Source organism: Solenopsis invicta, chromosome 11 (assembly GCF_016802725.1).
Source record: "Solenopsis invicta isolate M01_SB chromosome 11, UNIL_Sinv_3.0, whole genome shotgun sequence".
NCBI lineage: Eukaryota > Metazoa > Arthropoda > Insecta > Hymenoptera > Formicidae > Solenopsis > Solenopsis invicta.
The window spans coordinates 17,842,985-17,856,478 of NC_052674.1; the positions used below are offsets into that span (position 1 = coordinate 17,842,985).

General features: G+C 54.8%; 1 protein-coding gene across 1 annotated transcript; it reads right to left on the reverse strand.

Moving 5' to 3' along the window:
- Positions 1-6,397: 6,397 nt before the first annotated feature.
- Positions 6,398-6,955, reverse strand: LOC113005512. The gene has a single exon (XM_026141191.1). It carries the CDS (start codon positions 6,953-6,955, stop codon positions 6,398-6,400), a length of 558 nt encoding a protein of 185 aa, XP_025996976.1.
- Positions 6,956-13,494: the final 6,539 nt, after the last annotated feature.

Consider the following 13,494-nt stretch of genomic DNA (forward strand, 5'->3'; position numbering starts at 1 on the left):
ATTGATGTTCCCTTGTTGGGTACGTATTTACCCGTAAATAATTGTTTTTTATACGCGGTTTGCGCTTCGCGACCCCAATAATACTCACGAAACTTGTCTTTCGCGGTTTGGATGTCGTCTGGTTTGGTCATTTCGTACCAATATTTCGCGCACGATTTCATCGCTCGCTTAAAGTAGAATAATTGATCTTGCTCAGGTACTTGTTCTTCCCTAGCTATATTTTCGAAATCTCGAACGAATAACTCGGGGTTTTGTTTGTCATCTTTTCCCCTGAATGTTAAATGTTCGAATGGACTTTTCAACCATCCGCCTCGTGGTAAACGAATACCACTGCCTCCGCCTGAACCGACTCCGCCTCCTCCGGCTCCTCCTCCAGAACCTAATACGGCTCCGGCTGAACCAAAGACGTCGTCATCGGTCAAGACGTGGTATCGGTTGTTGTCATTGTCCGTATCGCGGTTGGCTAGACACGTTCCAGGAACGTTTATGAAGATCGGGGTTTGTTTTTGTGTACGCGGTCCCGCTTCACTCGCGTTTCCCGCCAAAACCTCGCTCTCCGCGGTTTTGTCGCGTTCCCTAGTAACGTTTTGCACTCGCGCTTCTAATCTATCGATTTTGTCTGATAATCTCCTAATCAAATCCACAATATCTGAATCTGACGTGGTGCGATTAGTGTTTGACGCCATTTCGGTGCTCACGGTCGTGGGTAAAGTAGTATCTTCCACAATATTTCTACCTAATACACCTACTGGTCGGTCGTCGTATGATAACGATCTTCGCGTATTCGAAACGATCGTTTCAATTTGTTCGTTGTTTTCGACGTTTTGTCGATTGTCGCCCGTATCCTGCATCGTACGCGCTGTATTTCGCGTCTGGATCGGCGATCTAGGTAAATTCAGCATGGTATCGCGTCTTATTCAACGGTATCACGGCTATCGCGGTTGCAATTTCGATTTTAACAATTGTTTACGTACTGCGTTTACAACTTTCGAAGTTTACAATCGTATTTGTTTTAATTAACCGATTAATCCGTATGCGCTTTTAATCATTGCTCGCTTTAACATAATCTACGGTTTATGGTAACGCACGTAGTCGTAACTTGGCGCTGAAACATAACACATAGATTAATATGTTCGAAACTCGCTTCTCGAGTTCCCTATGCATCGAATATTACGATGGTTGTGTGTCATCCACATTTTTGTGGTGAATTCTTAGAATGGGTACTGTGTATCCACAAATAAATTTTTCTTAATATTAGTATTGCTGTTTACATATATTATATAGTTAATTTTAAACTTATATAGTAGACATATGTTATATTGTTCATATCTTATTAATATTAACCACAAATATGTGTTTAGTTTGATAAGAATACATATAGTTATAGAATATAATATGGGATTGAATATTATCCACAAATAAATGTATTTTATAAAATAAATGCTTATATTTATTAGAATATATAGCAACTGCGGCTTAAAACCACAATAAATTGCTTTTGTATAGTAATTTACGATAATTATTAATAACTGGCTTAAATTCGTTAAGCAAGTATGGGATTTGCACGTATGCGTAATGCAATGTGCGTAAAAATGGATTTAATCCACACGGAAATGTCCTTTATTATGTCTAATCCACAATGTAGTAATTGAGATTGAAATTTGCAATTATTGACTTAATTTGGCCATAAATCACCTTTAGAATACGGCTATTTGCAATTATTTGCTTTTAGGTTATGAATGTTTGTATATTTAGGTTATACTACGCTTATTTAATGCAATAGTCTGACCAAAGTTGGGCATAGGTTCGTTTCAACCATAAGTTACTTAAAGTTTCACTATGCACTTTAATTTTTCACTTATATACCCGTAAAATACTCAAATTGTATTTATTTTGTTTAATTCTCACTTAATTTACCACAATTAAATGTGTTTACGCGTAATCACTATGTGTTGTTCACAACTGGGTAACCTAACCTCAAACTGTCATACGTGATTATCGTATTATTTGATCAAAATTGGGCATAGGTTCGTTTTAACCTTAAGCTACTTTAAAATTTCACTTTGTATTTTATTTTTCACTTGTATATTCGTAAAATACTCAAATTATATTTATTTTGGTTAATTTTTACTTAATTTGCCACAACTAATGTGTATGCGTATGATCACTATGTGTTGTCCACAACTGGGTAACCTAACCTAACCTAACCTCAATCTGTCACTCGTGATACTTGTACGCTTGGAATAATTGTTTAAATGGTATTAAAGCACAACTCGTATTTGTTAATAACGTTACGTATTATTTTTATTAAATTGACGCAATTTTATGCGTTTCGGAATAACCGAATTGGATTTACACTTTATCGTGCAATGAATATAAGTTTTCCCGCGCGTTGATCCACAACTGGCGATTACGTCATTTAACAAGGATGAAATCGTCGAGTCACTTTATCGTAATTTTATTTAATCTAAAAGATTTTACGAAATTCTGACACTTTTAAACACGACTGTACCTCGAACGTAATCTACGCGTATAAAATATGAAAGGTTAGTTTAACATAACGTTATTGTGCATTTAGAATCGTTGATTACTGAATAATAATCAATTTTCATTGTTAAAGTATCTTAATTTTAAGTTTTATTAAGTTTTATACACAGTGCATCGGATTGTCCACAATGCTTGGGTGAGTCTATTATACGTGGTCGAGTCTATTATGCTCTCCACAACTGCATGGAATAGTCCATTATCTTGGGTGAGTCTATTTTGTGGATACGGCGTCACTTTTATGTGCCGTTCACAATAGCTCGTAAAATAACAACTTAATTTTACTGAACGATCTCCTATCTTAGCGGAAAATCTCTTTTGTCATTAATTACTTGTTAACGATTTCACTATCGTATTCACGAATGTTCTTGCAACTAATTACACACGCCGCGTCCTGTCACGGTCGCCATTACGAGAGCTTAGCGCGAGAGAGAGCTATTTTTACTTGGAAGGATTTTACTAAGACGCATGTCATATTTATAAAGCGTGCCTTCAACGTCTCGTATGATTTGGGTTTTATAAGGTTCACGGGTGGGCGAAACTGCCTCTTATTAAAGTGCTACGTTGCAAGATTCACTTCGCGTTGCGTAATACACTGTGACCGGACGAACGAATGCTAATTTCCGAATTTTCACTTGTAGGGGTTATTTCACCTACCTTTAAGATGAATCCTGCGTGAATTTCACGGTCGCCAGGTAATTTGACCCTCTAATTACCAAGGTGTAGTATGTAATTGTAGTTTCCCTCTGTTTCAGGAATCCTCGTACGTGATTGGTCAGGCTCGTCCTTCCTGTCAACGGTCGTCGTGGGATTGATTACGCCGCTGCGTAATGTTCGTCGGTACACAGGTAAGTTTATTATTTCGTTTTTGTGCACTGAGTTTAATGTTTATGCACTTCTTGTTTCAGGTTGTGACATGTGGATGGGATTTATCGATGTCGGTTGCGCAAATCACTTATGCCGAGTTACATAAAGTAATATTTATTGCACACACATGATAATAAAGAAATAAAAGTACAATTAGTCTCTAGTCACTATCACTACTGTCCTTAATGAATTACTTAATTGTTCGCGTCGCGCGCGAGATGATGCAATGTTGCATCATGCCACGTATGCCCGGTGGCATAGGTGTGTCTCTGAGCTCGGTCTGTAACCGACTGACTGTCAATATGGCGACGCTTGGCTTCTCTCGTCGAGGCCCCTATTTCGGACGCCGCCATGTATCACTCCGCCAAGATGGCGGTACTACCACAAGTGAGCGCGGGAAGGCGCATTTGAACTTGTGGTATTTTTAACAAGCTATGATTAAATGACATTTTGTTGTAATTAAAAATACAAATATTGAAATAATAAGTAAAATAAATTGTTTTGCTAATAATATATGTGTATCGAATATCGATGTTGTGGTTTATTATTAGACTTATAATTAGGTTGGTTATAAAATTAGAATAAGCTTGAGCATTCTATAAAATAGCGCAGAGTCAAATGAAATAAAAATTAAAAATTAATAATAATACAAAATAAGGCACGTAATAAGAATATGTTTAGAATGCTCTATATTATTGCTCGTATGGCGCATTACGATGTTTAGTTTTTTAACTCCTCCGCCGCCTGCTCCTGTGCTTCTGTGGGAGGTTCAATATTCGTGGTGTCACGGGTGTCGGTAACTGCAGTGGTGACCATCCTGTCGGTTTCCTTACTTTGGCTGTCAATCGCCTCGCAGTCCGCTGGTGTGGCCATGCTCCGGTCCACGTCTGGTCCGGTGTTTACCTTGGTCACGTCCGGTGAATCTTTCGCAGTTCCGGCGTCCAGTCTAGGTTCCGGAGGTGCTCCAGTGGGGGGCTCGTCTACGTATGGGATCCTTTGTAACGCAACCACGGGATAATTTTCCCGCGGTTGCAGGGCCCGGCTTATGGCGCAGGCCCTGGGGATGTGACATCCAGGGCACGGGCCTCCAGCCCCTTACTCGCCCATACGGAGGAGCCATCAAGGGCTCGCCCCGCATGGGTTTTCGGGGGTCCCCCGCCTCCGACAGCGGGGGCACCGTCACGGTGGCGCCACCCGGGGGGCCCCACGGACGGGTCGGGCAACGGAAGCGACGCCCCTTCCGCACCCTAACCGCCGTGGCGACCAGCACGTCCGCCCAGGGTAAAAGTATCCCCTGGGTGGACAAAGGCACCGCCCAGCACTCCGCTTCGGAAGGTGCGCCGTCGCGGAAGTGCCAGGCCTGTTCATCTCGCCCCGAGCCCTGCCTCGGAAAACTTCCGAGCGGCCTCGGGGCCGGTCCAGCCCGTGACCCCGAGGAGAGTTTCCCACGAGGCCCGCGCTGGACCGTCCTCCACCGCTCCGACCGTGCCCCGGAGAAATTCCGGGCGGCCCGGAGTCGGCCCAGCCCGCTGGGTCCGGACAAGCCGAGATTCCAGCGACCCGTCCATACCATATAGAGGCGGCAGACGCTCTGCTCCGGGATGAATCCCCTCGCAGCCAAGCCCGCCGCCCCCTACAACTTACGCCCCCGGCCCCGCCTCGGAAATGTCCGAGCGGCCCGAGGGCCGTCCCGACCCGATGCACCGGGGAGAGTTTCCCTCGGTGCACGCGCCGGGACACCTCCGCCGTTCCGACCCTGCCCTGGAACAAGTCCAGGCGGCCCAGCCCGACGGGATTAGCAGCGCCAAACCCTCCGGCCCGTCCTTCCCGGAGGAACTGGCTCTCCCCATGCCAGGACGCGAGCCGTGAGAACGACACCATCCCCAGACACAGGGATTACCAGTCCTCTTCTTCTCGTGCCCGCCGCGCCCGGAGGCGCCTTGGGCAAGGCATTTGCCTTCGGTCTGAAGACAAATGCCTTCCACGTGACCTCTTGGCCCCCATCCCCGAAGACATTCGGAGATGGAGTTCACCCTCTCACCACGATGAGGTGGGTCACATCGAGAGGGAACCTAACCTAACCTAACCTTTTTTTTTTATAGTTGGGAAACGCCTTTATGGGTCCCCGGTTCTGTGGGGACAGGAACGCGGTGTATGTGAGACTCGTCGACATGACTAGCCGACATACTCACTAAAACCCAACTTTTTCCGGCATCTGGGCCCGGGACGGATCACGGGATCGAACTAAGCATGCACCGCGATCCGTCCTAGCCCAAACGGGTCCCCGTCCGAGGGCAGGAACCCCCCTCCGGAGTTAGCGGCCAGAACTCGACCGAAGTCGAGCCCCAGCCGCCCGAACCGGAACGCCGGGAGTGCGTCGGACCCCCTTGGGAGAGGGCCCTAGGTACGCACTCCCGCGTCCCAAGCCCCGAGACGGGTCAGCCGGGCAACTCCCCCGCCGCTGATTCCGCCCGAGGCGTACCTCCTCAACGGTGGGGAGGGTAGGACCCTCTGTCCGGTCTAGCCGGCGCTGTGAGGGTCCCCCCTTCCCACCGTTCCTTCTCGGCTCGTCTCAAACCCCCTTAGGGGGAGCCCTAAGCCGCGCCAGCGGGCCATCCCGGCGACGACACGCATGCCTCCGCCACCGGAAGGGCCCCCCAGCGAACCCCGGTGGAGCAGGAAGAAGGCGGCGGAGCCAGCCCTATTCCCACCCCCGTCCCTCCCTTAACGGTGGAGAGGGTAGGGCCCTCCGTCCGAACTAGCCGGCGCTGTGAGGGTCCCCCCTCTCCACCGTTTCAACCCGGCTCGGCTCAAACCTTCCAAGGAGGGGAGCCAATGAGCCACGCCAGCGCCCCGGCAACGACATAGTCGCAACCGGGGGGGCCGGCGGATTTCTGGTGAGAGGGGAGAGGGCGACAAGTCGCTCCCTCCCCCCCCCAGCCTTCTCGATTGTTTGTTTATTTTATTTATCCACCCATTTATTTCTTTATTTAAGGAGGAGGAGGTGGTCCCTGCTGATGTTGTTGCAGGAACCTTCTACGCCTCCCCCCCTTCTTCGCCTTCTTTCTGGCGGCGCGTCGGGAGCTTCCTCCCGCGCCCGTTCGGCAGCCTCCTTCCGCGACATGACGGTGTCGCAGAAGGAGGCCACCGCTGCCCAGTCGTCGGCACTGGCGAGCATTCTGCCCACTACAGCAGGAAGGTCGAGGCCGACTCCTATCCTGTCAGCGAGGGCACGGCGCTCATTCGCCCAAGCAGGGCACACCTCCAAGGTGTGCTGCGCCGTGTCCCTCACCTCTGGGCAGTGATGGCACTTGGTGGTGGCCTCCCGCCCGACCTTCTCGTGCAGGTACTCTCCGAAACAGCAATGCCCGGAGAGCACCTGCGTCGTGTGGAACGAGAGACCCCCGTGCCTCCTGCCCACCCATTCCATTAGAACCGGGACAACGGCCTCGACCACCCTCAAGCCTGCCCTTACATGGGGCAGGCGTTCTTGCCAGTGCTCGACGACCTCCCGGCGAGCCTGTTTACGCCGGGCTTCTATCATCTCTGGTGTGGCGGGCTCCCCCCGCGGGCAAGCCCCGTCCTCCATTCATACGTGTTTGCGAGAGAACACGCAACATATGCCCACGGAGGTGAGCCTGCCAACAAACACACCGCCTCCCAGGAGATGGTGCGGTACGCGCGCGAGACCCTGATGGCCATTTTACGTTGCTCCCTTTGGAGCAACCTTATATTATTATTATAGGCCACCAGGGCCCCGCACCATACGGGCGCCCCGTACATGGCGATTGACCGCACCACCCCCATGTAGAGGCGGTGCACCTTCTTTGATGGACCGCGCAGGTTGGGCATTAGCCGGCTGAAGCCGGAGATAGCGGAGCCCAACCTGGCGGCCATCGATTCAAAGTGAGGTGTAAAGCCCCACTTCGAGTCGAGGATCAGTCCCAGATACTTCATCTGGGACTTCACCTCGACTCGAGTGCCCTCAATGAGGAGGCTCCTATAGCCCGGGCCCTTTTCGCCTCGGCCCCCGAGCCATAACACCTCTGTCTTGCTCAGGTCCACTTTCAGGCCCAGGCGTCGGTTCCTCCTCAGCATGACGCCGAGCCCGTCCCTCGCGATGCGTCTCGCCTCGCCCCAGGTTTGCTCCGAGACGACAACCAGAGTGTCGTCGGCATAACAAACCAACGACACCCCCGCAGGGAGGCGGAAGTCCAGTGCACGGTCGTAGCCCACGTTCCATAGAACCGGCCCCACGACCGAGCCCTGCGGCACTCCCCTGCTGACCATTCTAATTATGGCGTTGCCGTCTCGGTCCCTGCAGATAACTGCACGGTCACCGAGGTAGGCCCCGATCACCTCCTCTAGATAGGGAGGGACGCCCTTTCTACGGAGGCCCTCCCTAATCTTACTCCAGGGCAGGGTGTTGAACGCATTGGCGATGTCCAAGCTTATCGCCAGCACCACCCTGCCCCGGCCCACCGCGCGATCGACCAGGTACCTCAACCGTTGGATCGCTCCAACGGTTGATCTCCCCGGTCGAAAGCCGTGTTGTACATACTCCAGATCGGGGTCCACCGTCGTCATGTGCATGACGAGGCGAGACGCTATGACCCTCTCGAAGAGTTTGCCCACCTCACCTATCAGGCAGATAGGTCGGTGGGCAGAGGGCTTCCCCGGTTTGGGGATGAGAACGAGCCCGGCCTCCTTCCACTGTTTGGGGAACCACCCCAACCGCAGGCAACTGTCGAAGAGACGCCTGAGGCGGTCCCCCAAAACGCTGAGGGCAATAGCCAAAATACGCCCCGGCTCACCGTCGGGGCCGGGGGCAGCGTTTTTCCTTCTCATTCTTCTGACGGCCCTGGCCAGCTCCTCCTCGGTGACCCTTAGATCCTCGGACCATCGAGTACGCTCCATGACCAGGGCCGGATCATCTCGTGGGCGGACCTCCTCCTCTGGATCCGTCGGGAAGAGGGCGGCGACAACCTCTCTTAGGAATCCCGGATCGTGGGACTCAGTTGTGGGGAGCGCCGCCCGCCGGAGCTTGTTCCAGACTAGGCGGTACGGGCGTCCCCACGGGTCCCCGTCCAGGGTCTCCAAAAGTTCCCCCCAGGCGTTGGCCTTGGATTTGGCAATGGTCGCCTGAAGGGTCTTCCTTGCGGCCCGGTATATTTGGTACAGCCGGGCCGCTTCCTCCTCCGCCGCCCTTCTTCTCCGACGGTACCTCACATACTGGTGACGCGCGGAGTTGCACTCTCGCCTCAGAGATGCAATCTCCGGCGTTCACCAGTACACGGCCCTCTTATCCGGAGGCCCGCCCGCACGGCGCCGAGGCATTGCGGTGTCGCAAATTTGCGACAACGCCTCTCGGAACCATGCTGCCTCCTCCTCTACGTCAACCTCCTCTGGGGGAACTTCCAAGGACTTGGCGATGGCAGCGGTCATCGCCAGGTCAGTGTCCAGATGTTTTAAGGACCATCGCGGGGGAGCTCCTTCAGGCCCTAAGGGCCGGGCGCACGGCTCCCTCACCAGGTCCGGTGAGGAGACCTCCATCGTTATGTACCGGTGGTCAGATAGGGTCTCCTCACCCGAAACCGACCATCCGGTGTCCTCGCCGTAAGCCATAGGGGAGCCATCGCAATATCAACGATAGAGCTCCCCCGGGCCGCCACACAGGTAGGCACCGACCCCCTATTGATCACATGGAGGTCGAGTGCGGCGGCCCAATCCCCCAACAACTCGCCCCTCGTGTCCGTGGTTGGGCAACCCCATTCCACGGACCGAGCATTGAGGTCGCCCGCCACCAGCACCCAGCCCGGCTGCAGGCGGCGGACGACCCTCCCGATCTCATCTATTTTATTTTCAAAGTTTAAGGGCCAGATGTTGGGGGATATATAAACCCCCACGATGGCCCTGTTCCCCCATCGGCAAGCGACGTATCCCTTGCCCCTTGATACAGGAGCGAGGGAGGAGGCAGCGCTTCCTCCTTTAGTGACGATCGCGACCAGCCCCGCCGTGTCGGCCCGCCATCTGTCATCGGCAGGGGGGACAGCGTAGAGCTCGGCCACGATCGCCAACTCAATATCCCACTCCGCCATGGTCTGGGTCAGGAGATCCTGTGCCCTGGCGTAGTGGTTAATATTTGTCTGGAGGAGGCGATGACAGGCCATTAGAGGTCCGAGTCCATCACCGTGTCGTCCTCCATGCTACTTCCTTCCACGTTGGTTTGAGGGACGGTGCTAGGCCCGCCACCACCTCTTTGTCACCCACCTTGCTCACAGCCGCCTTTTTGGCTGGAGGGGGCGGGGTGCACGCTGGTCCGCCGAAACGGTGCCCCGCCGGTCTGCCCAGATCGGCGCAGACGGGACATTTAAGGGCCTCTTCGCAGCTACTCGCCACGTGGTCAGGTTGGCCACACCTGGCACAGGTTGCTCCTGTCCACGGGCGAGCCACAATTGCCTATAGTATGGCCCGTCCTGAGGCAGCGGTAGCACTGGGCGGGCCTGGGTCTCAGGGCCTCAACCCTGGCCATGACCCATCCCACCTGCACCTTGCCCGCCTGCGCCAATTTTGACGCCGCAGCTGCCGGGCAACGGAGCCAGACAGAGCCTACCCCATTTCGCAGACGTCTGATCGTCCCCACTTGGACATCATGGGCGGTGCATCCCCCAACCCTCGCCATGGCTTCCGCCACGTCCTGGGCGACCGTTAAGTCGTCCAGTCCGGATAGGCGAAGCTCGGCGGTCTTGGTGGGTCTGGAGATCTTGACCTCCTCCGGGTTGAGGAGCTCCCGGAGTTTGATCTCCAGTTTCGCCGCTCCCTCCTGGCTTTGCTCACCAGGGACCTCGTACGTAATGGCCCCGGTAAGGGCCCTGCTAGGGCGCAGCGAGGGGATGCCCATGCTGCGAAGGTCAATTTGGTCTCGAACCTTCGCCAGGGCCTCCGCCACGCTGGTCCCATTTTTGTCCATCGCCGTAAGGACGATCGCCGCCCGCTTGGGGACATTGATCTTTACTTTTTCGGGGTTTTTCTTAGCCCCTTTCTTCTTCTGAGATGCTCCTCTAGTACCAGCACTTTTAGGGCCGGAGCGCAGGGCCCGCCGCCGGACCAGAGGCTTTCTCCTTCTTTTTTTTCTTCGACTTCCTCCCCACAACCTCCACCCAGAACTCCTGGGGAAGGGGAGGGGTGGAGATGGAGGGAGAGGAAACTGCTTCAGCCGAGGGAGTTTTCTTACTGGCCACCACGCCAGACGCCGCCTTTGCCTCCCGACCGCCAATAGGCGGTTTTATTTTGGCTGTTGTCGTCTTAGCCTTAGCTGGGATGCCCGAAGGAGCCCTCTGAGGCATCGGCGCAGGACCGTGGCCCTTACCCATGTCCTCGCCTCGTCCTTTCTCGAACGCAAGAGGGGGTCTGGGGGATTTCTCCGGTAGGAGCCTATCCCGGATCCCCTCTAACTTGGCGTCCATCATCGCGCCCACCTTGCGGAGCAAGACGTCCAGCAGCCTCTCGTCCCTGTTCGAGAGAGCGAGTTCCCCAGGAGCCTCATTCCTCGCCGTCACCGAGGGCCCAGCCGGGGCCGGGGACGGACGACGCACAGGGGGGGATGGCCTAGGTCCCGGGGTCCGAACTGAGTCCTCCTCATCAGAGGAGACAATCCACCTCCTCTTAGAGGGCTCGGCGCGCTCGAGCCCAGGTCCGCCCCCAGGTCAGACTCCCTGCAGGATAGGGCGCCACCAAGTTGGCCCTTGATGTCCTCAAGGTCCCTCTTGAGGGAGTCGTAGTCTCGGCGCAGGCGCTCATTCGCCTCCTGCAGCCTGATGACCTCCTCACTCTGGGTTCTTGCCCCCAGCACCTGGACCGCCCGCTCCGCGAGTGTGGCGATCTCCCTAAGGGTTTTCTGAGTCGTACCCTTAAGGCCCTTCTTGTATTCCGACACCTCGCGGAGGCGGGCCATGCCCTTTACGACCTCGGACTCCAGTTCCATGGATGGGAGCCTGGTGAGGTCCACCTGCTGTTCTCCCGGGTTTGCCGGCCTCCCTAGCAGGGCTTTTGCCACAGGGGTACTCCTATGGTCTTGCCATTTCCTGAGGATCTCGGTCTGCTGTTGCAGGTAGAGGTCCTCGCTCGCCTCCGAGGATATGACGCCCCTCATCTTCCTGACCTTAGAGGTTCCGGAAGACGAGGAGTTCTTCGTGCGTTTGCGACTGTTTGTTGTCGACGTCGTGGCACAGCTGGTGTCCGTCAGCGTCGACTCATCCTCCTCGGAGCTATATTGCATGATGTAGTCCGGAGTGATTTCGATCAGCTCCGGCTCCTGGCTTCCCTTACCCGCTAGGGCACTACCCCCCGAGAGGGGCGGAAAGACCCTCTCACTGAGTGGAGGAGCCACCATAACGTTACTGACGATTCTGGGAACCTTGAAGCTTCCAGAATCGTCAGCCTGCACCGGACTGAAGAGCTCTGCGTTCCCTCCAGTACCCGATCCCTTTACGACAGGGGTGTCACTCTTTCCTTCAGCAAGAGCTACGTTTCCGTAACCACTGCTGCCGCCCATACGAGCAGATCCGCCCTTCCCTTGTTTTGAGTTAGAATTACTGTTTGACTTCATTTTGAGAGTTAATCCCACTCCCCGTGACGGCTGGACCGACCGGCGTATCTCCCACCCCGCCAAAACATGACTGGTACGGGTGCCCCGTGTACTCCCGGGGGGGGTCGGCTTATGGTACTGACGCCGGGGATGTTACATCCTTGGCACGGACCTCCAGCCCCTTACTCACCCATACGGAGGAGCCATCAAGGGCTCGCCCCGCATGGGTTTTCAGGGGTCCCCCGCCTCCGACAGCGGGGGCACCGTCACGGATGGCGCCACCCGGGAGGCCATACGGACGGGACGGGCAACGGAAGCGACACCCCTTCCGAACCCTAACCGCCGTGGCGACCAACACGTCCGCCCAGGGTAAAGTATCCCCTGGGGGGACAAAGGCACCGCCCAGCACTCCGCTTCGGAAGGGGCGCCGTCGCGGAAGTGCCAGGCCTGTTCATCTCGCCCCGAGCCCTGCCTCGGAAATACTTCCGAGCGGCCTCGGGGTCGGTCCAGCCCGTGACCCCGGGGAGAGTTTCCCACGAGGCCCGCGCTGGACCGTCCTCCACCGCTCCGACCCTGCTCCGGGATAATTCCGAGCGGCCCGGAGACGGCCCAGCCCGCTGTGTCCGGTAAAAACTGGGGTCTCAGCGGCCCGTCACGTCTCGAAGGCAACAGCGTGCGCTCCGTTACAGAACAAGTCCCTTCACGGAAAACGCCCGCCGTCTCAGCACTCGCCCCCGACCCTGCCTCGGAAATGTCCGAGCGGCCCGGGGGCCATCCCGACCCGATACACCGGGGAGAGTTTCCCGCGGTGCACGCGCCGGGACACTTCCGCCGTTCCGACCCTTCCCTGGAATAAGTTCAGGCGGCCCGGAAAATGGCCCAGCCCGACGAGATTGGCAGCGCCAAACCCGCCGTCCCTCCCGGAGGGACTGGCTCTCCCCATGCCAGGACGCGAGCCGTGAAAATGACACCGTCCCCAGACACGGGGATTACCAGTCCCTCTTCTTCTCGTGCCCGCCGCGCTCGGAGGCGCCTTGGGCAGGGCATTTGCCTTCGGTCTGAAGACAAATGCCCTTCACGTGACCTCTTGGCCCCCATCCCCGAAGACATTCGGGGATGGAGTTCACCCTCTCACCACGATGAGGTGGGTCACATCGAGAGGGAAAAAAGAAAGGGCGGGGAATCTCACGAGCGAGACCACCGGCTTCCGTCCCGTTTGGCAGCCCCTCCTGCCGCCTTACTTAGCCTAAGGACGGTTGATCCCTATCTACGCTAGAAGGAGGATTCCGGCATCCTTCTTCTGGCCAAGAAAGACCGTACGCGTGTGCTCTGCGATTGTTTTATAGTAGGATTAGACCAAAAACCCCACTAGACGGACGCCTGTGTTGGCAGTTGAAGCACCTACCGCACGACCCTTCCAGAGTAGAATAATATGCACCCTAAAGGTGCATAAACAAGTGCACACCCAGATGGGTGTGCCCTTCCTCTTTTAACTG